Source organism: Fringilla coelebs (assembly GCF_963513975.1).
Source record: "Fringilla coelebs genome assembly, chromosome: 23".
NCBI classification, from domain to species: Eukaryota; Metazoa; Chordata; class Aves; order Passeriformes; family Fringillidae; genus Fringilla; species Fringilla coelebs.
The window spans coordinates 2,028,906-2,052,501 of record NC_140049.1 but is presented as its reverse complement, the minus strand read 5'-3'; the positions used below and the strand labels follow the sequence as shown (position 1 = coordinate 2,052,501).

The 23,596-nt window shown below is 52.6% G+C and overlaps 3 protein-coding genes across 4 annotated transcripts in view; 1 reads left to right on the top strand and 2 right to left on the bottom strand.

Moving 5' to 3' along the window:
* ITPR3 (inositol 1,4,5-trisphosphate receptor type 3) overlaps window positions 1–3,368 on the top strand; it is a 36,979-nt gene extending 33,611 nt beyond the window's left edge. The window contains exons 54-58 of the mRNA XM_084220806.1: window positions 120–244; window positions 449–614; window positions 1,444–1,604; window positions 2,043–2,204; window positions 2,497–3,368. Of these exons, the coding sequence (XP_084076932.1) occupies window positions 120–244; window positions 449–614; window positions 1,444–1,604; window positions 2,043–2,204; window positions 2,497–2,565 (683 nt within the window). The 3' untranslated portion in view covers window positions 2,566–3,368. The remainder of the gene's footprint in view (window positions 1–119; window positions 245–448; window positions 615–1,443; window positions 1,605–2,042; window positions 2,205–2,496) is intronic.
* A 966-nt stretch (window positions 3,369–4,334) lies between these two features.
* UQCC2 (ubiquinol-cytochrome c reductase complex assembly factor 2) lies at window positions 4,335–7,865 on the bottom strand. 2 transcript variants are annotated; one of them, XM_084220612.1, is made up of 4 exons: window positions 7,748–7,865; window positions 5,555–5,629; window positions 5,197–5,266; window positions 4,335–4,513 (listed from the first exon to the last, which is right to left on the bottom strand). In XM_084220612.1, exons 1-4 carry the CDS (start codon window positions 7,847–7,849, stop codon window positions 4,419–4,421), a joined length of 342 nt encoding a protein of 113 aa, XP_084076738.1. In that variant the 5' UTR covers window positions 7,850–7,865; the 3' UTR covers window positions 4,335–4,418. The 2 variants fall into 2 exon arrangements, with proteins under 2 accessions (XP_084076738.1, XP_084076737.1); XM_084220611.1 differs by having other exon boundaries at window positions 7,712–7,864.
* Window positions 7,866–9,060: 1,195 nt separating this feature from the next.
* Window positions 9,061–21,401, bottom strand: IP6K3 (inositol hexakisphosphate kinase 3). The gene is made up of 6 exons (XM_084220769.1): window positions 21,269–21,401; window positions 17,627–17,974; window positions 13,744–13,924; window positions 12,588–12,760; window positions 11,795–11,970; window positions 9,061–10,479 (listed from the first exon to the last, which is right to left on the bottom strand). The coding sequence occupies exons 1-6, from the start codon at window positions 21,363–21,365 to the stop codon at window positions 10,027–10,029; spliced, it is 1,428 nt and encodes a 475-aa protein (XP_084076895.1). The 5' UTR covers window positions 21,366–21,401; the 3' UTR covers window positions 9,061–10,026.
* Between the last annotated feature and the right edge of the window lie 2,195 nt (window positions 21,402–23,596).

Genomic DNA, 23,596 nt, shown 5'->3' with positions numbered 1-23,596 from the left:
GGGACATCACAACAGCAGCAGCTGCTCCTGTGTCACTGCCACTGCAGCTGGAACCATGCCACAGCCAGGGTCTGGTGCTCTGCCTGTGCTCTGAGTCCTTGCCCTGCTCTCCTCCCCAGAAGCTGACCCAGAGCAGTGGGAACGTGCCTGTGACACGCTGCTCATGTGCATCGTCACCGTCCTCAACCACGGCCTGCGCAACGGCGGCGGCGTGGGGGACATCCTGAGGAAACCCTCCAAGGATGTGAGTGGGGACAGCACCTGGGACTTCCTTCTTCTGCCAAACCCTGCTGCAATCACTGCTGGCCCCTCTCCCTGGGAGCTGCAACACATCCAGCTCCATCTCTCATGTTCTCCTCCTCCCCTGGTGCCGCAGCCGCAGCTGTGTCACAGGGCTGGCTGGAGCAGAGCTTGCAAGACACCCAATTCTCCCTCTCACCCACTACAGGAGTCCCTGTTCCCTGCTCGAGTTGTCTACGACCTCCTCTTCTTCTTCATTGTCATTATCATTGTCCTCAACCTCATCTTTGGGGTCATTATTGACACCTTTGCTGATCTGAGGAGTGAGAAACAGAAGAAGGAAGAGATCCTGAAGACCACTTGTTTTATTTGTGGTGAGCACTGGGAATACAGGAATTGCCCCAAAGCTCTTCCTTCCCTCCCAGCTTGGGGGAAGGAAAAGAATTTCAGCTGGATTCTGGTTTTTATTTATCACTGCAAAGCTTGAATCTGTTCGTTGAGGGGTCACTGCACTGGGAGGGGTTTAAACAAGGACACAGCTGGAGGGAAATTCTCCGAGTTGTTCCTCACCCTGCTAATGAGGTGTTAAACTAAAACCACATTGTGGGATTCTTGCATCTCACTGCTGAGACCTTCCCTTGGCCAGTGGGGGGAAAAAAGCAGCATATCACTGGAGAAATATAACAGAGAAAATGCTCTGGAATCCTTTCAGTCAGCAATAGACATTAAAAAAAAGAAAACCCCAGTAAAGCTCTCTGCTTTTTCCTCTAAAGATCCTCTGGGTTTATTTTAATGGGCAGAGGCAGAACCAGCAGGACATGGGAAGAAATTGTTCCCTGTGAGGGTGGTGGGGCCCTGGCACAGGGTGCCCAGAGAAGCTGTGGCTACCCCGTCCCTGGAAGTGTCAAAAGCCAGGTTGGACAGGGCTTGGAGCAACCTGGAATACTGTAAGAGGGTGGAAGATCCCTTCCAACCCAAACCATTCCATGATTCTCTGATTCTGTGATTTTATACAGAAGTCTCCTGGGCCCCCAGCTGGATTGTCACCCCCTGGTTTGGATGTTTACGTGCTAAATGCCAACTAATTCTTAAAAGCACTTAAATGTCACTTTTGGGAGGGGATGCACTGGGCTGAATTTCCTTCTGTGTGTTTGCTGCTCACTCACCTCCCTGTCCTTCTCCACCCTTCCCTGCCTTTCTCAGGGCTGGAAAGGGACAAGTTTGACAACAAGACCGTGTCCTTTGAGGAGCACATCAAATATGAGCACAACATGTGGAACTACCTGTACTTCATCGTGCTGGTGCGGGTGAAGAACAAGACTGACTACACCGGCCCCGAGAGCTACGTGGCACAGATGATCAAGGTACAGGTGCCCTCAGGGCAGCTCCTTGGCCATCCCAACCTGCCTGCCCTGGGAACAAGGGGCTGGCCAAGGAAAAACAGCTCTGGGAAGTCCTTTTGGAAAATATTGGCTAATGGTGCAGTGCCTGAGTTTGTTCTTTGCTGGTTTTTTCCATGTGGTCTGTTTGAGGGTTTGTCCTGTGAGTTGAAGGGTTGAACCAAGCAGGGAGTGGGGCTTCAATGGGGTTTCTAGGCAAGGGAGGGAAAGCAAAGCAAGGAAAACTTCTGCACTTAAGCCCATGAAACAACCTAGAAACGGACCATGCATGGAAAAATGGCAGATTTTTGCAAAGTGTTTCTTTAATCCCTAAGCACAGGGAGGCTGCCTGTTAAACCCTATCTTCCCTCCTCCTCTCTGACCCCTCACCCCAACTGCCCTTGTCCATGGTCATGTTCCCAGAACAAGAACCTGGACTGGTTCCCCCGGATGCGAGCCATGTCTCTGGTCAGCAATGAAGGGGAAGGGGAGCAGAACGAGATCCGCAATCTGCAGGACAAACTCAACACCACCATGAAGCTCGTGTCCCACCTCACCTCCCAGCTGAATGAGCTGAAGGAACAGGTATGGGAAATGGGAAATCCCCTGTAGGAACTCTCTGTCCTTCCCAAAATAGCCACTGAGGGCAGGGAATGGGAGAAAGGACCTGCCCAAGGCAGCACAAAGACAAGCACAGGGCTCCTGCAGCTCTTTTTGGGGGAATTGGGGACACTTGGGACACGTGGGTTTGGGAAGTGCCTCACCAGCTCAGAGTTTGCTGGCAGAGACTCAAAGCAGCACAGTCAGACACTTGGGAAGCACATCCAAGAGCAGGAGGGCCTGGAATTGCCTCAGCGTGTCCTTGTTGGAATTGCAGATGACGGAGCAGCGGAAGCGCAGGCAGAGGATGGGGTTTGTGGATGTCCAGAACACCATGAACCACTGAGACACAGCTCCAGGGACTGCACCTGTGTCAGCTGAGGAGGCTGCTCCTCCCTGGGCTCCAGGCATGGATTGTCACTGCCTGGGGACAATGGACCACATGGAAAGGGCTTCCCAGGCAGCATCTCCCTTAGAGCTTGTAAGCAATCCCAGGAGCAGGGACTGGCCGGAGCCCACCCCACACCTGGGCCCAGGTGTTTGTCTAACACCCTCGTAGGAAGATAAACCATACAGGACTTTCATTCCTCATTGCAATAATTCTTTTATTTTGCAACTGTGGAGGGTTGTATCTTTATCTCCATGTGCTCCAGCCCCTCAGCTGTGGGGTAAGTAGCTGTAGGGCCACACTATTTAACTTATTCCGAGTGCCACTTGTCCCTGTGGATATTTGCCAAGCAGCCCTCGTTATCTGCTGTGCCTGCTCCATGCTGACCCCTCTCCATTTGCAGAATTCTCTTCATCCTGTGGTGCAGTAAAGAGCAGCTGAACTCAAGGAGGTGGATTTAATTTAATTAACTTGCCAGATGAGGAGCCGAACTTGTCCTAGTGGGAACTAAAAATCTTTTGCCTTCTGTGGACCAAGGATCTTTGGGCAGCAGTAGTAGGAGCCTGCAGGTTTACAGGAGTTCACTGTGAAGGGGTGTCCTGTGTTTTAGTTTCATTTCTGGTGTCATGTTTTACCTTTTTTTTTTGTTGTTGTTGTTTTGGTTTTTTTTTTAGTTGTTATCATTGTTACTTAAGAACTGAAGTGTAAATTGCCTTAACTAAATTAAATACAGAATCATGTTATAATAAAAACTTCAACGTGGTAAAGAAAGTCCCCTCCCTGTGCCCTCTGTGTGATGGGGCTGTCAAACAGAACCCAAAGCAGGGCTGGCACCCAAGGTGCTCCCCAGCCCGCTGCTCCCAGCTCCAGGTGTTGCACATCCCCTGCCAAACACTGCCATGAAGAGCCACCACCAGCACCAGCCTTGGTCCCTGGAGCTCTGGACCAGAGCCTGCTGCACTTTCAAATTCTTTCACTGCCTGCCAGGAAATCGCTGCTGAAACCCATAAAAAGGAGCAGCTGTTGGTGCTGTGGAGCCCTGGCACAGCTCTGCTCCAGACACTCATCCTTCCCAAGCCAGCCCCAGCTCCAAGCCCAAGAACAGACACTGATGAAAGCAGTAAAGCTCTAAAAAGGAATAAAAAAGCTCATAACAGTGAAGTTGCAGAACACTTGAAATGTGTTTATGGCTCCATCTAGCAGCATGTCATTTAATCCTGCCTTCACCCCCAGCTCTGCACTAACCCACACATCCCTCTCCTCGGGCTGGGGGGAATCTGCACAGAGCTGGCTCCTCCAACAGCAGCAGCTCTGCAGCAGCTGATTAAAATCTCAATTAAACTCGTGCAGTGCTCCACTGTCACCATGGCAAAGTCACCCTCCGTCCTCTCTGTCTTCTCAGAAGGAAAATAAATGTGGTGATTAAAGTTCTCCTTCCCTGCACTGCCCTGGTCCCTGGGCTAACACACAAACACAAGCACAGAGAGGTTTTCACATCCTCTCTGTTCTCTTCACAAGAACATTTAAAGCTGCACCTCCTCCCTCTGGGCAGCTCCTGCTTGTTCCATTTTTTGAGATACAAAGGGCCAGGTTTGACACCACAAAGTTCCCTTCCCTACATTGCTCCAGCATGGATGTGTTAAGCTCTGCCCCAGATTCTCAGCAGAAAAAAGGAGGCACTAAATATGAAGAATGTAAAGGGTAGGGCTGAACAAAAATGCTGTTGCTAAGAGGAATAAGTGGTTTTATTCATCATGGCAACACACAGAGCTTCAGGGATATGTACAGTGGAGAAGCTGAGAGCTGGGCCCTCACTTCAAGTCGTCCTCGGGTTTCTTGGCAGAGAACTTTTCCCGCAGTCTTTTCCACGTCCCTTTTTTCCTGTCTTCCATCTGTTTCAGAATGTCTGAAAAAGGAGAAGGGAGACAGAGATGGGGCCAGAAGAAGATAAGCAGGCAAGCAGAGAAATGAAACCCTCTTAAAACAGCTCTGCCTTCCATCTAATTTCCTTTCCTGACTTCTCTTCTTAATGAATTTTCATTCCAGGCCCGAGGCGAGGTTGGTTTCCCTTCCAATCAATGCAGGGAGTTTCTTATCACCAACAACTGATACTCAGTTTCCACGCACTGCAATCAAAGTTAGGAACTGGAGCAGAACAAAGCTGCTCTGGCTCCCAGCTCTGCCCTTCATAAGGGATGTGGTGAGAGCATTTCTGCGTGGGGCACCCGCTCCTTCCCAAGGTCTGACACAGAAGGAATACCAAGGGAATTGGAAGATGGTGAAAGAGAAGCTGAGCTCAGTGTTGAGCTGACGCAGCAAATCTGTTCCTTCCACACAGATCCTGCTGTCTGACCTCACAGAGCCTTTGCAAACCCCCTGTGGTTCCTGACAGTGCAAAATCCAATTGATTCTTAACTCCAAAATACGGAATTATTCCTGAACTTACTCCTCATCCAACACCTCTACAGAATTGCAGGCAGCCCCTTGGTACCCTCCAGTTTCAGGGGCTGAGGAGGGATGCAAGGGAGCATCCCAAAAACCAGAATGTCCCTTTCCCCTGCCCTCTCAGACCAAGCCCAGCAGCAGTACCTGTGGCTAGGATCGTCCTGCAATCCTCCACTGTCACCCCGGTGAAGGTGGTGTCTTTCAGGCGTGGGTACTTCCCAGGAGAGCAGGAAAAGGAGGGAAAGAGACAAAGAATTCACTTTAGTGGATGAAAAAGGTGCACAGTCTGAGAGCATTTTCAGCTGGGATTCTGTTCATCCATACCAAGGACCAGGCCTGCCCTGTTCACCCAGCAGCTGCCCTGGGTGACCACAGGCACGGTTGCATCCACCCCTCAGCTGTCCCTCTGGCATTCCCAGGCATGCTGCCATTCCCAGGAATCCTGCAGCAGGTGGTGGCTGCCCCCAAAGAGAGGGGCAGAGGCCAGTGCCTCAGCTCTCACCTTGTTTTTGTAGAAGTTGGTGTGGATCTTGACCAAGCTCTCGTACATTTGATCACAGGCCTCGGGGTCAGGGATCTGAGGGGACACAAGTGTCACACAAGTCTGGTTTTACACCTCCACAGCAAAACCCCTCCTTGTTCCAAGGGACAATGGCCATGAAGGAGCAGCTCAGAATTCCCAGTGCACTGCTGGATCCTGACCATCTGCTGTCCTGCTCCAGGTTTTTCCCCCCATCTCCCACCAGCTCGGCCTGCAGGAATAACAACACCTGGGATTTCCAGAATGGATCTGAAACTCTGCACCAACAAGATCTGACAGGGAATGCACAGCCCCAAGGAACATTATTGGCTGGTGCTGTGAAATCTGTGGCCCTTCCTGCTGCGAGGCCACTTCTGTCACCTGCCTCATTGTAGGGAATCACCCAGGACAAGGTGCCAGGACTCCCTGTAGGGGGCTAAAAATAGCCTGTAATTGATTAGGGAAATCAGCACAAATGACAGGGAACAGCTTGAAGGGTAACTGGATTTCTATTTCAGGTGGAAGATCCGGCTCACCCCGGTGTCTCTGCCTGTCACAGCCCCTGCTCAGCCGCTTTCCCTGTCTACAGTGTTTTCCCTGTTGGTTTTTTACTGTGGTACAATGAGCCCAGCTCACCCCAGAACTCAGTGTTGGTCCAAGAATGGTTAAAACAGGTCAAGAGTAAAAATAACAACAAGAGAAAGGTGTCAGGATGAAGCAGGAAGAGTAAGGGAAAGGTCTCTGCAGGAGAGAGGATACAGGGACAGCCACATCCCCCTGCAGGTGATCCCCAAGGCTCCAGCAGATCCAGCCATTAAAAGGGTGGCACAAACAGCATCTCTCCCCTGAAAATCCAGCAAATCTCATTCCATTAGATGGCTAAAGAAGTCCTGTGGCTCTAGTTCCCCTCTAAGAAGCTCCTTCTGCCAGCACATTCAGCCTCTCTACACACAAATTGCCACCACTGCTGCAGGCATCAATTCAGATTTCCAGGATCAGTGGCAGCTTTGGGATCTTGGAGCCAACTGGTGCAACACATTAAGCTGTCCTGAGCATATGGAAAAGCAATAAAACCCTTCCTAAAATGCCTGCTGCAGACTATTCTGGTCACCAGTACAGGATTAGGAGCCTCTAATGGCCCCTTGAGGTCTAAAGTGCATCTCTGGAACAATGTTTTTATGCTAAGAAAGGGCACATTTGCATTCTGCAGCAACACCTCCGTGCCTGGGAAGGTCTGCAGCCAAGTCAGGCAGCAGATTCTCTAATTTATTTCAGCAGCAAAGCCTAAACTCCAACAGAATTACAGCTGGAGGCGGAATTCAATTGTAGAACCGCTGCATTCCATCAGTGTCAGGCAGTGCTGCAGCATCCCATCATCCCACCCTCGAGGGAAGGACATCACAGGAATTAACTGGATTCCAGCAGGGCTGACAAATTCCCAAAGCCCTGTACCCCACTCCCATAACCACAGGAACGGGGTTCTCCAAACAACATGGTGTAAAAGGTGCAAGAACTGGGTATAAACCAGATATCCTGAGGATAAAACAGCTGTCCTGGGTATGAACCAGGGGTGCTGAGTATAAACCATTTGTCCTGGGCACCAACCAGGTAGCCTGGGTACAAACTGTCTTGGGCATAAACATTGTGTCCTGGGCACAAACCATTTATCCCGGGTACAAACCCGGTGTCCTGGGCACAAAACCCAGTGTGAAGGGTACAAACCATGCAGTCCCGGGTACAAACCCCGTGTCCTGGCTACGATTCATTTGTCCCAGGTACGGTCCAGGTGTCCCGGGCATAGTTTGCCAGGTGGAGGAACAAACCCGTGGCCGGTATTCCAAAGCCTTGCCGGGATGTGTGTTCCAAAGGCTGCCGAGCCCGGTCCGGGAGCAGCCGGGAGCAGCAGGACTCCATCACCCCTGGAGTTCCCGTTCCCTCGCAGCTCAAGATGTCCTAATATTCCATGAAGCCCCGAGCACAGCCTCCTACAGCCCTGCGAGCCCCGGGGCAGAGCCGCGTGTGAGCCTCGAACCCCGCGCTCCGCCCCGGCCCCTCAGAGCCCCCTCAGAGCCCCCGCCGGGCCGCCCCCCGCGCCCTCCCAGGCCGGCGCCGCGGGTATGCCGCCCTCCCGCCCCTCACCGGCGTGTTCTCGCCCTCGCGGAAGGCCTGTGCCACCTTCTGCCGCAGGAAGGAGCCCAGGTCCCGCTGCTGCTTGGTCTCCTCCACCGGCCATTCCTCGCAGAGCCGCAGGAAGCGCCGGTACCGGCTGGCGGCCATGGCGCCGGGTCACGTGCGCCGGGTCACGTGGCGGCGGCGGCGGGTCACGTGCGGGCGCGGCAGGGCGGGAACGCCTGAGGGGGGAAGGTCCTGGCAGGGGCGGCCGGGGCCCGGAGGGAGCCCGGAGCGCTGGGAGCCGCACGTCCAGCCATGGGGGCTCCAACACCGCCCCGCGCAGCCCCTTCCAAAGCCTGACCGCCCTTTCCGTGAGGAAATTCCAACCTGAACGTCCCCTGGCTCAGCTTGAGGGCGTTTTCTCCTGTCATGTCCCTTGGGAGCAGGGGACGACCCCCTCCGGCTGTGCCCTCCGGTCAGTGAGTTGTGCAGAACCAGAAGGTCCCCCTTGATCCCCCTTTTCTCCAGGCTGAGCCCCTTTCCGGGCTCACTCCTGGGGCTCCAGACCCTTCCGGGCTCCCTCAGCCCCTCCTGGGGCTCCAGATCCTTTCCCAGCTCCTTCAGCCACTCCTCACAGGTTTTACGACGTTTTGAGTTGAAGGAGTCTTAAATTCCATCCCATCCCACCCCCTGCCATGGCAGGGACACCTTCCTCTACCCCAGGTTGCTCCAGGCCCCATCCAGCCTGGCCTTGGATGCTGCCAGGGATGGGGCAGCCACAGTGTGCAGGTGTATGAGGGGTGAAAAGGGAGGACACGTGGAGATTTTTCTAATTATTCAGCCAATAAGTTGTTTTCTGTGCAGTAATGAAGAGTGAGGGGCTGCCCAGCGAGGCGCTCTGGCTGTGGTGTCACAGCCAGACTCTTCTCATCCACCCTATGTCCTGCTGTGCGCCCTGAGAATGCTCAGGTGGCTCTGTACAAACACATCCACAAAGCCACAAAGTCTTATCACAGACTTCTGCTGTGAGCCAGGACAATCTGTGGCTCAACCCCTATTGAAACTGAGTGTTTGTGGCTTTTTTTTTTACAGTTTGTGGTCAAGCAATAACCCAAGACTGTGAACAAAAGTCTTCCCAGGTGGACTCTGGGCCAAGCAAAACACACAACTGGGCCAGATGTCTTAAATTTTCCAACTATAAATTGCAGCAGCTCCCCAGCTTTCTGCTGTAAATCCAAGTGAAGCGTCTCCCTTGGGATCTGGTGTTTAAACCCGTGGCAATAACAGCTCTCTAAAAAAATGATGGGCTTAAACAAAGGATAAATGTACCTTGAGGATGCTGCAGGAGGGGAAAAAGAGATGGACAACGGTGGGAGTTACTTCCACAATTTTATTTATATCCCCTCTCCCCAGTAGTGGAGTTCTGTAGCTCTATTCCTTGTGCAAGGACTTCTCCTTCAAATTTCCCACACCATGCAGGAAGGAATTATATTTGTTCCATCATGATAATAAAATCTGTCCACAAAAGCTGTAAACATTATTTTTAGAGTCTTTTGTTACTGTCTCCTTCAAACACACACACACACATACACACACACACACACACAGTACTTGTATCAAAGAATTTCTGGGTGACCTTTGACGTCCAGTCCCTGACTCAATCTCACACTGTTTTTTTCTTTTTTTCTTGTTGTTTTTTTTTAAAGCAAAAATCCCTTGATGTGAATGTTTTTTGTGGCTGATACCTGACAGAGTCATTGCATTCCCATACGTCCAGCCCCAGTGGAGCCTCTTTCCTAGAAAATCCATGGAAAATTCCTTGTTATAACCCCACAGGGATGTTAAAGCTTGGTGAGGTGCAGCTCTTGGTCTGAACACATGCACAGAGAATCCCAGCCAGTGGCACTGGGAATGTTGGAGGGTGTTTTTCCCTCCCACCTGAGCAGGAGCAGGAAGGGAACCTCCAAATGGAAGCCCCATCTGTTCATTCCTGCCTCAAACCCCCTCCTCCCGCTCGGCTGCGGGGTGAGCATCTCCTGGTTTATCATTAAGACTCTTCCCAAGTAATGCTTTCTTTGGCTCACAAATAAATCAAGGACAGCAGTAAAACCAGAAAGGAAAATAAATCTTCTGATGGATGGCAGAGAGAGCAGATTCTTCCAGCTCTCTGCTTTCCACACTTCAGTTCAGTGACGGCACACAGAAAATTTTCAGCCCTTCCCGATTGATCCGTGCTCGTTCCGTGCCACATCCAGCGGCCGGAGGGTCCCACACAGCCGACCCCAGGAGGGATTTTCAGGGCTATCAGTCACTAGGAAATCCAGGCCATTTCACAGAAATTCTCACTTCCCTTCCAACAGGCTCTGAAGGATTTTGATGAGGTTCTCCAAGCCAAAAATGTAGCCGTGGTCCGGCCCATCGTACGGGGTGGGGTTGGGGTTGCTCTTGGAGCCTTTGAAGGTGGTGTGGGCAAAGTCTATCATCCTCACATCCACCTTGGAGGGGTTCGTGCCGTGAGTTTTTGGGAAGGGGAGGTGTTGATCCGCACTCTCCTTGTGCTCCTGCCCGTCGTAAATGATGAGGAGGGAGCTGGAGTAGAACCTGTAGGAGCTCTGCTTCCTGATCACCGCCAGCAGGGCCTTGAGGCGCAGGATGATGGGCTCCAGCAGGTCGCTCCTCAGCTGGTTCCCGTTGCACAGGAACTGCCGCAGGGTCTGCTGGAATCCCTCTGGAGAGAGCTTCCTCCCGTAGTATTTGTCTTTGCACAGGAAATGGCCGGTGTCTGCTTGGTAAACCTGGAAGGGAACAGAGGAATCATCCATAAAATCATCCTGAGTTGTGAGGGATTCGCAAATGATGCTTTAGAGATTAAGATTTTAGTCTTTATATTTTTCAAATCCTGTGCTGCATTAGTGTCTAACTCTAAACTTCATAAAACTGCTTTGGTAGTTAACACTCGACACTGACACACTTTGGTCAGACAAAACAATTCCTCTGGGTCTGGAACCCAAGGACACCCACAGCCTCAGGCCCTGAAAAGTATAAACTGGGGGATCTGACTTCATTGCCTGAAGCTGTAATTGGAGAATTAACCCCTGATATGCAAATAGGCCAAACTTATATCTATCTGAAAAATTCGTGACCATCTTCCATCTTGGGTGTAGCCTCCGGGAGGCTTTTGACTGCCCTAGGTTTATCTATTAATTTTAATAAATACCTACTTTATTCTCTTAACTCTGTCTAGCCTCTGTTCTAGGTAACCACTCCAAGGATCAATATGACCACTGAAGTTCAACTCTGCCCATATGAAAGTGCCAGAGATCAGAAAAGGACATGGGTTTTGACTTTATATATTTTGCTTTACATTCTGTTCTCATTATCCTTCAGGCAGGTTTTGAAACCTGCTTGAGAATAGTGAGTGAGGGAAACATGTGGTTTGGGTTTCCAGGAGGAAGGATGGGGATTTCCAGCAGGAGAAATTTAGTTCAAAATGAACCCCTGGCTCTCACAGCTCAGTGAAAGCACAACTGGGGCAATGTGGTGCTTTTGGGGTTTTTTTTTGTGCAGCAGCCAGGAGCTGAGCAGGAATTTGTGTGTAAAAGCAGCTTCTTAGATGGGGTGAAGGGTTCCAGCTGCTCACACTGGTGAAAGGAACACTCTAAATGTGCCATATTTGACACCCTCTCTGAGGGAACAGAACCAAGTGGCTGTGGGAATCCTTAAAATCAAAGGGTTTCTTCCTAATATCTTGCTAGATATACTTTTCTGTAGCTTAGGGAGTTATTCTATCCAAGTGTTAATACACAGACCATTGTTCTATTTGTCCTTACCTTCTACTTCTTATAGAACTTTTCTGCTAACAAATCTTAAGGCTATTGCTTAGCTCTAACAGCAGTTCTGCTGCTTCTGAGGCCTGCCTTTTACAGTTCCCAAAACCCTCTGATCTTAAGGATTCCCACAAGTGGCCACTTCTTACAGCCCGTGTTTGAGGGGGAAAAGAGAATAAAGCTGCTTCAATTCACACCAACCAAGAACCCCTGGAGATTGCAGCTTGGTTCCAAGTGAGGAACCAAGGGGGGAACCAACACTGCGAGGGGATGGAGGCTTTACCTGCATCCCACAGATGCGCACGCCCAGCGAGGCCGAGGTGCTCTGCTCACACTTCTTGATGTGCCGGGCTTTCTTCTCCTCCGAGGCGTCATCCCCGTGCTGCCGAGTGCCCATCTTCAGGTCCAGGATGCAGGGATAGCTGTACTTGGACACCACGTTTTCCAGCAGGAGAAACTCTGAGCGTGACTTAAGGGAAAACCCAACACTTTTAAATTCTAATTGAAAGAGGCCTTAAATCAAAGCAACTGCTGACACTCTCCAGAACAGCTCACAACTGTAATGAGACTTTCTCAGCCAATTTCTCCGACGTGTCATTGCTATGGGCCTCTCGCTGCCAATTCCAGTTAATTTACTGTACTACAGCCCTACCAATTAAAGCCCCAACAGCTCCATTCTCCAGTGACACCGTAGCCCAGGGCTGTCACTCTGACACCTTCCCTAGGTGCTGAGCTCGCTCCGGTGGGTGGGGGAAGTTGTTAAACTCTATTACTCACATGACTGGTGGGTAATGAAGTGTAATAGGAAAATAAAAGGCGAGGCAGCTGCTAATTTCTGTATAGTTGTGTTTTTAAATGTATGCCAAGGGGATCTTTGACTTCTGCTGAGAACTCTTTATGGGAAATGGGGTTTTTTTCTTTCTTTCTTTTTTTTAGAAGATAACAGAGAATATTCCTTATTTTCCCAGAGTTTGTGCAGGGGAGGGGATGCATTCCCCTGCAATAAACCCTACACTGATCCCCAGCTGTTATCTGTAGCCAGGACTGTGCTGGAGGGGAGAGAGGAGAAAGGATACGATGAAGTTTGTTCTCATTGTGCTTGGAGGACATGCGGTTCAGGTGCTGCCGGTGACAGTGCAGTCCCCAGGGGTTGTAGCTCTTCCTTTCTGCCTGCTTCCCATTTGCATCCTCCAAAAAGGAATCTGTGTGGTACTGAAGGTCTGTCCTCAAAAGCATCTTCCCAGGGCAGCTAGACAAAGCACACAAAGGGACACGTCAGGTTTATAAGCTCCAGAAGAAAATATTCTCTTCCCTATTTTTTTTTTCCTGTAGAGCCTCAAACTTGATAAGGTGGATTTTCAGGGACTCTCAAAGGAACCATATTGATCATATCCAACCTGCAGAGATCCTTTGTTACTCCATAACAGTAATTTTCAGAAAGCCAGCTATTGCTGCCTGCCAATACTTTTTTTCATTATAATTTAAAGTGTGCTGGCTCCCTTGAAAAGCCATTCACAGCCCCAGCTGCCAGGGATCTCTATTTATCCACCTAATGGGCACAGCACAGGCAAATGGTCCAACAATGGGAATGATGCCCAATTTGGAAGGGCTGGCTCCAAGGAGGGGAGGGAGGGAAAGAGTGAGGAGAAGATCTGTTCTCCCTGGTGGGGTCCCTCCTTGGTCTTGCTCATCCCAACTCTACCACTCCCATCACTCCAAAGGCAGCAGGGATATTCCACCTCCAGTCCCAGGTGGCCCAGGGCTGCTCTGAACCAGTTTGGGATGAAGGATGTCCTGCAGAAAACCTCTGTGAGGCAGAGGTGCTGGGTGCCTTCCTGGGAGAGCTCTCCCCTGGGATGGGGTGGGATGGATGGGATGGGGTGGGATGGACTGAAGCCTCTCTGTTGCCAGCAAAGGGACATTCCATGCTGGGTGATTCTTCTCCCATGGCCTCTCCTCTCCTGGAGCCTGATGTGCTCCAAGGAATGGGGTTTAGAGCAGAATTTGAGGCAGATATTTGAGCATCAACATCCCAGATCCACCTCACTCTGTCCCCACACCAGGGAAGAGCAGAAGCACACACACAGGGCTTGGCTCTGCTGTTCTTCACCTTGGCTGGGTCCTTTTGCCCTAAACCCACAGCTGGACCACCAAACCCATCCCAAACCATCCCAACCCCACCCAAGTGGCAGATGCCAGCCAGGAGCACTGCAGGGAGTGACAGACCCTCACCTGTCTTTGAAGGTCTTGGTGACCTGGGTGTGGCTCCACTTGCACTTGTGCCACAGGGTGACCGCGGGGTCGCCTCCGGCGCTGTCCAGGCGGCCGCAGGTGTCCGGCTGGCCCAGGCCAGGGCTCGCAATCAGCGTCAGGTTGCCCAGGCTGTCCTTCTTGAGGTGCACAGACACAATGCCTGGACAGAGGGGAAAACAAACGAGACAGAGATAAGTCCATGAGGTATCACAGAGGCCTGGCCACCACCTTGTGTTTTGGTGGCCTTTCACAGATCCCACTCTGATTTCAAGCCCAATAAAGCATCATTAGTCTGAGACTCTGGAAAATACTCTCAGGATTTTCAAGTGTTCCCCCTCTCAAGGCTCACTTTGAAACCTGCCTCCTCTGAACCCCACATTCCTTTGTCCCCCACCCCTCTGAGCTCTGCTGTGCCCCAGGTGACCCAGAAAAGCCCCCAGTCCAGATCAGGAGCTCCCAGCTTATTTACCACAAGGGATTTAAGTGCTTTTTAAAGACAGCACAAGGCTGGAAACACTTTTCATTGGCAGGAAGCAAAGGGAGGGTTGGGGACAAGGCATTTTCCAAGGACACCCAGCGTGCCAACTGCTTCTTTTCGTCGGAGAGCCCCGGGAGCAGGGCATGGCCATGGGCTGGCAGTCCTGCCCACACATTGTCATGGTCGTGTCCTTCCCCCAGCACCAAGGACCAGCACCCAGACATCCCACGGGGGGCTCGAGTGTCACACGTCCTGTGTTTGTGCCCTACATGGACCAGGACTGTGACTGGGGGTTATTTTTTTCCACCCTGAGTGCTTAAAACACCATTCTGCATTTGAACATTGCAATTTTCCCTGACTCTGACAGGAATCACAGGGCTCAAATGCCAGCCAGTCCAGCACGGATTTAGCCCAACAGGAGCCCATCCCTGGCACGGGGCCGGCTGTCTGCGCGTCTCAAGTGACAGCGCAGGAATGGCCACGGATCGCGCTGCCGCCGGCTCTGACCTTTCTGGGAAAGGCTGATAACGCCAGCCCGCTCCCGCAGCTCCGCCACGGCTCCCTGCGCCTCCCCACGCTCCGGGGGCGTCCTTAGAGCACAGCCTTAAGCTGCACCATGGGAAGTTTAGGTTAAATATTATTAAAAAAAAAAAAATCTTCACTGAAAGAGTGATTGGGCACTGCAGCCGTCTGCCCAGGGAGGTGGTGGAGTCACCGTGCCCGGGTGTGTTTAAAAAAGGATGGATGTGGCACTCAGTGCTGTGGTTTAGTTGGTGAGGAGGTGTTAGGTTAGGTCATGGGTTGGACTTGGTGATCTCAAAGGTCTTTCCCAGCCTGGTTCATTCTGTGATTTGGGGCTCAGGGAGCTGCCAGAAAGGACAAGGACCAGGGACAGGGCAGTGGGACCAGCAAAAGCAGCACTGGAAAGAGCCCAGCTGGGGACAGGGCGAGCTGGGCTGGATCTAGCTGTGCCCAGGGCATCATCCCCGGGTCTGCTGGGCGTGTGGGGAGATGATCTCAGCAGCTTAACAAACAGTTCTGCTCTCCCAAGCAAGGGTGCCAAAGCAAATAAAGGCGCAAAGCCCCTTCTCTCCCTTCCAAGTGCGATTCCAGTGAGCAAACACCGAGCAGAGGCTTTGCCTTCTGTGCCTGCCAGGCTCTGCTGCCTCAGGGGTTTCCCTACCTGAACTGTCCCTGCAGCCACCCCACTGGACTGGGGTGCCCATCCCTCCCTGGGTTCTGCACCCCAAAACCTTGGGTTTGGATGCTTTTCCCTCACCACAGCCATTCCTGGTCCCTTCTGCTGTGCAATCAGCATTATTGTGAACAGGCTGGGTTAAATGGGCTGACTTTACACAGAAATGGGGGGAAAATCTACCCAGGCTGCTCTGCCAAGGGAGCTGAGGGGCTGAAAACCTTCATTGGGGAAAAAGGAATATTTTTAGCCCTCCCAGCCCTCTGTGGTGAGCTCAGGGAGTTCCATCTTGCTCAGGCTCCAGCATTACCTTTTCCCTGAGTCCTATTCTTAAGAAATCCATATTTCTGAGAGCAAACAAATCTCCTCTCAGCCTGGATGACTGCTTCACATTTTCAGGGGATGTAGGCATGGGAAAAAAAAAAAAAAGCCAGCGTGTCTTTCCCTAAATCAAAGCCTTTTTCATTTTCAAAAGTCACGGGGAGGCGACCAGAGCCCTCGATTGCAAACACCATAACCTTAAAAACTGTCCCAGTTCCTGCCTGCAGTCAGCAGGGCTGTGCTCATTTGCATAGTGCTGACAGGCTGGCCCAAAAAAACTTAGATATAGCGTGAAAGTAAGAGTTGTTAAATATCAGCCATTAATATGAAAATTAATGGGGAGATTTTCAAAGGCGAGAACCGAGCGTTAAATTGAAAGGGAATGTGATCCTCTCCCTCCCCCCAGCTGGAAATTCAGTCCTCAAAAAACCTACAGCTCAGCGTGGAAAGTGCTTTTTGTCTCCTGGGGGGATTCCACGGGGGTTTGCAGGTGTCCTGCCATGACCTGTGCGTGGCAGACAACCCCCAGAACTCCTCTGCTGCAGCGGGCAAACATCTCTGCAAAGCCTTTGGGTGCCTGTCTGTGCTGGCCTTTGGTGTCACTGACACCCCAGTGCCCCTCCTGTTGGCACCAGCCAGGAGCCAGAGGGTATTTCTGGGTGCTGTCACCATGCTGGTGGCATCCCAGAGGCTCTCAGGAGGTTTCACTCTGTAACTCTGCCCTCGTGGGTTTATTTTTGTGTTTACAAGCGCATTCATCTACGGCCGAGGGCGCTGGGAACCTGAGCAGAACTGGGCTGGAAAACAAGCCCAGCATCCCCCTGTGAGCTCCACTGGGACAAGGCAGAGCCTTCAAAGGGGGGAAAAGTCGGTCCCAAGGTCACCAAAGTGCCTGATGTGGGTGAGATGAGCAGGAAAAGCCATGGGCTCGGGGGGAAGCGTGAATGATATTTGATCCCCATTGTGGAGAACGTCATCATTACACAGAATGTCACCATTGCACAGAATGTGACCATTACATAATGGTCCCAGGGCCATTCCCACAGCCCAGAAATAGAGATGAGGTACATGGATATGTGTGGATGGGGGATGGATCCACCAGGATCATCCCCCTCATCATCCTCACAGGAAAGCATTCCACCTCTTTAATTGCCTGGCAGCAGGGCTGGGACAGCCAGGAGGGGAATAAACCCAATGCCAGACTGGAGAATTGCTTTTTAATTACCCCTCATCATAAAATTCTCTGGGATTTGAAATAGGAGAAAACAAAAAGGTTTGAACAACCAGGGCCCCCCTGGACTGGTTAAACTGGGACTGTTTAACAGCTTTATCAGCGAGGGCCCAGTGCTGCAGCACCAAACCCCAGCTCCTGCCAGAGGAAACCGCTCAGAGGAAACTTTTCTCCCTTAAGCATCTTTTTAATATTGTCCCATAAATCTGCAGAGGCCCCTGGCTTTCTGGGAAAGGGAGAGATTGGGCTGGAAGCACATTGGAGCCGTGGCTGACTGAGCTCTTTGCTGTAATGCCGAAGGACCAAGAGATATTTTAAGTTTTTACGTGACAACCGAGCTTCTCGCCTCCCCCAAAAGCCAGGGTCAGGAGCTTTATGAGCAGCACAAGTCTGGCAGTAAAAGCAGAAAATACTGAAGGAATAAGAAAGAGAAGGGAGGGAGGATGTCTTAAAAAAATGCTGGTGCTGCTCTCCCAGTGCTGCTTTCCAGGGGCTGAGAGATTCAGCTGGGAAAGGGGATCAGGGATGGAGCAGCAAGCTCAGGGACAGGCAGGACAATCCTCTGTGCCTGGAAAGGCCTCACCTGCAGCAGCTGGGGATGCTTTTGAGGCAGGTGAGAGCTCTGTACTCCCCTTACCTTTGTACTGAGGCGTGAACTGCCTCATGGCCAGGGGCAGGGACTCGTAGAAGCTCAGCTCCTGCGACACCAGGGGCTTGCAGATGGTGTGCTCGTCGTAGGTCAGCATGCTGGTGTGGCCTCCCACCTGGTGCACAAAGGGCTGCAGGAGCACAGCAGCTCTGGGCTCAGCAGGGCCCAGCGGGCTCTGACCCACCATGGTGCCAGGCACAGCCCAGGGGGCTGCACACCCCTCAGCAGCAGCAGCAGCACACGGAGCTGGGAAACACAGGCTGGGCCAGTTTTCACCCACTCTGGTGTTCCCCCCACGCTGGGTTTTCCTCCACGCTGGTCTGTCACTAATGGAATCTGCAAAACAGAGGGAATGAAGGAATTAGAGGAGAAGGGTCACCCAGCAGCTGGGTGGGATGAGATTTGTCAGTGCCCAGGGGCGGGCAGGGAGCCCCAGCCTGACACAGAGAGTCCAGGGAAGCCCCAATTTTGATCTGTTGGAGACAAGAGACAGCAATCAGAAGAGCTGTGAATTAAAGCAGTGACCTCATCAAGGCAGGAGGATCAGGGATTAACACACTGCATTGACGTTTGTCCCACAGGCCGTGCTAGGATGGTGCCAGGCCTTCCCTTGGGCATTCCCTGCACAGCAGCGTTGCTGCAAAGCCCCTGCAAGTCCCCAGGCACTCCCTTGCTCTCCAGCACTGCAGGAGGGGTGAGCACCAATTCCTGCAGCTTCTAAAAAAACCTCAGTTTGGGACATTCCCTGTCATTGACCAGCTGAGCAGCAGCAGCAGCGTTTCCTTTGCAGGCTGACACACACCCAGGGGATGTGGATGTGCCCCAGCAGCACCCACAGGGCTCACACCCAGCTTTCCAACCTGCACACAGCAATGGATCCATGCCTGATTCCAGAAATTCCTCCTTGATTCTGACAGCAACAAGTCTCAGCTCTAAAGCAGCAGTGTAGGAAAACCACAGAGCACATCTGTGGTGCATCCCCAGAAGCAGCACCCACCAAGCCCTGCTCCTTCTCCATTCCTCACAGGAAACCAATGGACAGCTCTTGGACATCAGGAATTGAATCCCACAGGCATCAAGGATGACAAAAAGGAGCTGATGTTGGTGCTGGCTTCACACCAGAGATGGACACTCCACATCCCAGACTCACAGGATGGGAAAAAATTATTAAAATCATTTGAGGATGGGTCCGTGGCAGCACACACCCCTTTCTCCTGATTGCTGCTTTGCACCCCATTTTTGCCAGCTGAACCCCAGTGCAGGGGACAAGGATGCCTTTGCAAGATCCAGTTCTGCCAGGAAAGTCTCCTGGATGTGCTGCCAGGTGAGCAGCTCCCCCCTGCCAGCCCCACGGGGCAGATGTGACCCGGGCAGCGCTGTCACCCCTCCTTGTGCAGCAGCCGGGGAACAGCAGAGCGGTGGTGGCACCTCCTGGAGCTTCCCCTGGTGGGAAGGGCTTTCCCTGCAGCCAGCACTGATCCAGAGCCTATTCCCCGTCCTGCAGGAAGGATCCAGAGCTCAGCAGTTGGACCCTTCTGGGTCCCTTCCAACTCGGGATATTCTGTGATGCTCAAATCTCTCCTGCTGGGCTTAACCCCCAAGGGAGAAGCACCTGGAGCAGGTGCCTGCTTTGTTCCCCACCTGGAGCAGTGGGATGGCGTGGGCTGAAGGAAGGGAAGAGCCACTCCCACCTCCCAACGCTCCTTTATCCCCCCCAGGGTGGGGTTTTTCCCCTCCCATTATTCCTCCCTGGAGAGGAATTCCTGCTCTACAATTACCTTTCCCGGAGGAACAAAGCCAGCCCCTGAGCAGAGCGCTTTCCATCCGGGAAGAAAGCGGCTCCTCGGAGCTTTCCTGGGCGTTAATAAAAGCATTTTGTTAAGTTGTGGCAATTTTTAAAGAGGATTTTCTGCCTCGGGAGCCGCAGGTTTGTTGTGGTTTGTTTTGTGTGGCTTTGCCCCCCCCTTCCTCCCATCCTTAAAAAGAAGGAGAAAAGCCAAAAGCAAGCGGATTTGTCATAACACCTCTTTGGAGCAGGAAACAACATGACTTAAATCCTTTCTTGCTTCTGAGACAGTCCAAGGCTCAGACTCAGCTGCCACAACCCCCTGACAGCTCTGGCAACCTCAGCACTGGGAAGGGAGTTGGGGAAAAAACATCCACAATTTGATAAAGCTCCCGAATGTTTTCTCCCAAGCAAAACTCAGAGCAGGATTTGCAGTAGGAGAAGGAGGTTTTTTTCTGGGAGTTTCTGCTGGGAAGCAGCTCATCCATTCGGAGCAGATAAATGTTCCTGTGAACACTGAGCTCCCCTGAAACAAGACACTGGAAATAAATCACTTCCACTGGCTCAAGGTATCGCAAATGCCAGGAGATATTTACGTCACTAAAAATACACAGAATTGCAGATAAATCCAGACCCTCCAAGAAAAACCAGAATCTGTCAGCGATTTTCCCCCAGCTAAAGGAAAAGCAGCTCAGGTGCTGCAGGTGGAGGTGAGCCAGGAAATATCAGGGAAGGAGGATATGGAGAACATTCCTCTGCAGAGAAGAGAAATATTCCATTCTCCAGGAAAGGGATGGGGATTTGGAGAAACCATGGAAGGTGTCCCTGCTCCTGGCAGGGCTGGAACTGGATGAGTTCTGCCCCAGTGCTGGGGACAATGCTGCTCCCCTGGCACTGTCACCTCCCACCCTGCTCCCAGGCAGGGCCAAATGTCAAAGGAGTCTCAGTGAAACAGGTTGTTTATCCCAGCTCCAAACCGAGCCAAAAGGAACTGGGCAGCTTCAATTCTCTAATCTTTGAGTGACACCTACTCCATCCCATCCCCATCCCATCCCATCCCATCCCATCCCATCCCATCCCATCCCATCCCATCCCATCCCATCCCATCCCATCCCATCCCATCCCATCCCATCCCATCCCATCCCATCCCATCCCATCCCATCCCATCGGACTCATGTGGCCCCAGGGGAATTCACAGCCAGACCGAGCTGGGTCCTTGTGGCAGAAAGAGCCAGGAATATTAAAATGCAAAATCCTTTCAAAAACAAGAGCTCTGTGCACAGGCCTGTGCTCTCAGTGCCACCTCTCTTGGCCACCTCCCTGCTCCTGGAGCATCCCAGAGCTCCAGAGTCGGGTTCCAAGCACTGCACTGCAGATTTTTTGCTTCATTAAAAGGCAAGAAAAGCACAGGGCTGAGATCTGTGTGTGCACAACTCCCAGTGCTGGAGCTCACCTGGAGCCCCGACCAGCCCTGCACGGAGCCCCAGAGCTGGGAGCTGGTGCCACCGCAGGACCCAGTGCCACCACAGGCACGATGCCACCATAGGATCTGGTGCCACCACACTGCAGAAAAGGGCACAGGTTCCCTCAGCCCCCTGCCCACTCTCTGCCTTCCACAGCACCTCCCTCCCCTCCTCCCAGCCCAACAATTTCCAGCCGTTCCACAATGCAGAACCGAGAGCCGCCAGCTCCAGCGTCACTGCAGAGATTCCCACCAGCCCCAAGTGCCGCCTGTCCCTGCTGCTCCCATCCCTTCCCACCTGCCAGAGCCTTCCTGCCAACATCCCAGGCGCCTCCAAACCCTGTCCCATCCCTCCTGCCCTGGGATCCAGCCCGGAGCTCACCTGGGGCTGCAGGTGTCCGCCGGGGGCTGCCTGGGCCGGGCTTCTCGCTGCTTCTCGCTGCAGCTCCGGAGCGAGGAATGAGGGAACATTTGGGCATGGCCCGACTGAGTCGGCGCTGGCAGGAGCCCGGAATGTCCAGCTGACATTCCAGGGGGCTGTGCTAGGGAGGGACAGCCTGGCTGGGACAGGGGAACAGCCGCGTGCGAGGGCTCGGAACAGAACGAGAGGAGCCGGCCCTGCGCTCCGGCTGCCTTGGGAAATCGGCTCTCCAGGAAAACAACTGGGGACTTGTTTTTGTCCATCTGTTTTTCACTGAGCTCCCCCCCTCAGCTCGGGTTTGTCACCTCCCTGCAGAGTGGGCTGACACTGGGAGAGGGATGGAGCTTCCCAGAGCTCCCAAACCAGCGGGAAGAACAGCCCAGGGAGATGCAGGAGGTGCACAGGGGGTGACAGGGGACACCAAATCCCCTCTGTGGCAAAGGAAGGGTTGGGGCAAAAGGAGGGGAAGGCTGGGACTTGCCCAAAGCTGGGCAGGAGGTGAGTGGATCCAGAGCTCCAGCCCTGCCAACAGGAAAAGAGACACGTCAGAGCTGGGAGCCGTGATGGGAATGGAAAAGTCCCAGGGAGCTTCCTGCCAGGGCCACACTGTCCCCTGCAGCCATCCTCAAGGACAGCCTGTCCCCCCAGGCCTTACTGTCCTGCACAGCGAGTGCCAGGGGCTCCTGCCAGCCCCTGCACCCCAAAGAAACGGGATCCAGGTGTTTGTTAGGGAATCACGAGGAACACCCAGCCTGGGCAGCACCAGGACAAGGAGGGGACAGTGCCAGCTCTCACCCCCAGGCCCCAGCAGGAACTCGGGGACTTCAGCACAGCCATGCCCAGGCCTGGGGCCCCCAGGGATGCCATGGGGGAAATGCTGGGGGGGAAACCTCACAGCCAGGATAAGGATTGGTGGGTGTGGAAATTCTCACTAACTGGAGGGGAGAAACCAGCTCAGGACGAGCAGAGGGATGGAACTGATGGTGAGGGCAGAGGCTGAGATGAAAGACAAGGATAAAAGAAAGACCCAGTTTCCCAAGGCCTGGCTTCCCAGCTCCCCTGATCTTTCCAGGAGAACTGGCCCAGTGCCCTGACTCCATGCCCATCAATAAGGTGCAGCATCAGCTGTCGTGTCAGCAGCAGGAAAAACATCCCGTGGGAAGGGCTTTAAATGGAAGCAGGAAAGGAAAAGATGAAGAGCTGGGTTCATTTCAGAGCCCTCGTTGGGCCACGTTTGCCTCCCTGACAGGGAGGGGATGCAGCAGCTCCAGTGGATGAGTTATTTATAGAAATGTGGTTCATTACAGAAATTTACTTTGCAACAAAGTGGGAAAGGGCCCTCAGCAGCTCTGCTTGGCAGTGGGGGCTGGGAGGGGAGCAGGGCAGTGGGGCAGAACCTGCTGTTCCCAGGAAAACTGCCAGAATTCCCAGTCCAGTCTGGCACGGAATGGGGCTGCTCCAGCCTGCAGGGAGGAGATGGAACAGGGGACACTGTGGGGTGACAGTCACAGCCACCATCAGACAGCAAGCAACAGCCCTGGCACATGGAATGGCTCCAAACAGCACCATTTCCTAACCTGGAACAGATTCCAGCTGTAACTTAGCAACCTCACCTGGGTGAAAGCATCCCACCAGGAATGTGGGGCCTGAGGAGAACCAGCCTTGCACTGATTCCCTCCCTTTTGTTCCCAAATCTCAGCAACAACTGCAGGCAGAGAGAAGGCAGCTCCTGCTGGCCACGGAGCCACCCCCTTCCTGTGCCACTGGAAATCCCCTTTGTCACCCAGAGCCACCAAACGTGAGTCACCCCTTTCCACAGAAGTCACACAGTGGGGAACCAGCCCTGCCACACCCCAGAGCTTGGGAGAAGCTGCAACTCGACCTGATCCAAGCAAAAGCACTTGGGACAGTTTGTGATGTCTCAGCACAAATAAAAGTAGTAAATTATTGGTAATAAATTTATTTGTGATATTGATTTTTTACAGAGCTAAATGGAACATAGAAACAGCACCAAGCCATTGAAGTTTGTTCTACAAAACCAGGTTTAATACAAAAGGATGACAGCAATGCCTGACTCTGCGCTTCTGGACGGTTAAAAAAGCTCACCCAAACCCCACCAAGAGTTTAAAAAGGTTTAAGAACAGAGGCACCGGTGTTTGAGAGAATTTCTCTGGCAGCAGTAATGATCTTGATACATCTGGGAAGAATCAAGGTTGCCTTTATTCCCAATTTATTGCAGTGCAAGGGGCTGGTCCTTGCCTAGAAGAGCTGTGCAGTCTCCTGCCCAAA

Excerpts from the sequence above, each read along its gene's own strand:
- UQCC2 (XM_084220611.1), bottom strand. The coding sequence starts at position 7,849 with ATGGCCGCCAGCCGGTACCGGCGCTTCCTGCGGCTCTGCGAGGAATGG. Across the intron at positions 5,630-7,711 it reads GCGAGGGCGAGAACACGCCG|ATCCCTGACCCCGAGGCCTG; the intron begins GTGAGGGGCGGG and ends GTGTCCCCTCAG. Across the intron at positions 5,267-5,554 it reads CCAACTTCTACAAAAACAAG|TACCCACGCCTGAAAGACAC; the intron begins GTGAGAGCTGAG and ends TCTCCTGGGAAG.
- IP6K3 (XM_084220769.1), bottom strand. The coding sequence starts at position 21,365 with ATGCCCAAATGTTCCCTCATTCCTCGCTCCGGAGCTGCAGCGAGAAGC. Across the intron at positions 17,975-21,268 it reads GCGGACACCTGCAGCCCCAG|ATTCCATTAGTGACAGACCA; the intron begins GTGAGCTCCGGG and ends TCTGTTTTGCAG. Across the intron at positions 12,761-13,743 it reads ACCAAGACCTTCAAAGACAG|CTGCCCTGGGAAGATGCTTT; the intron begins GTGAGGGTCTGT and ends TGCTTTGTCTAG.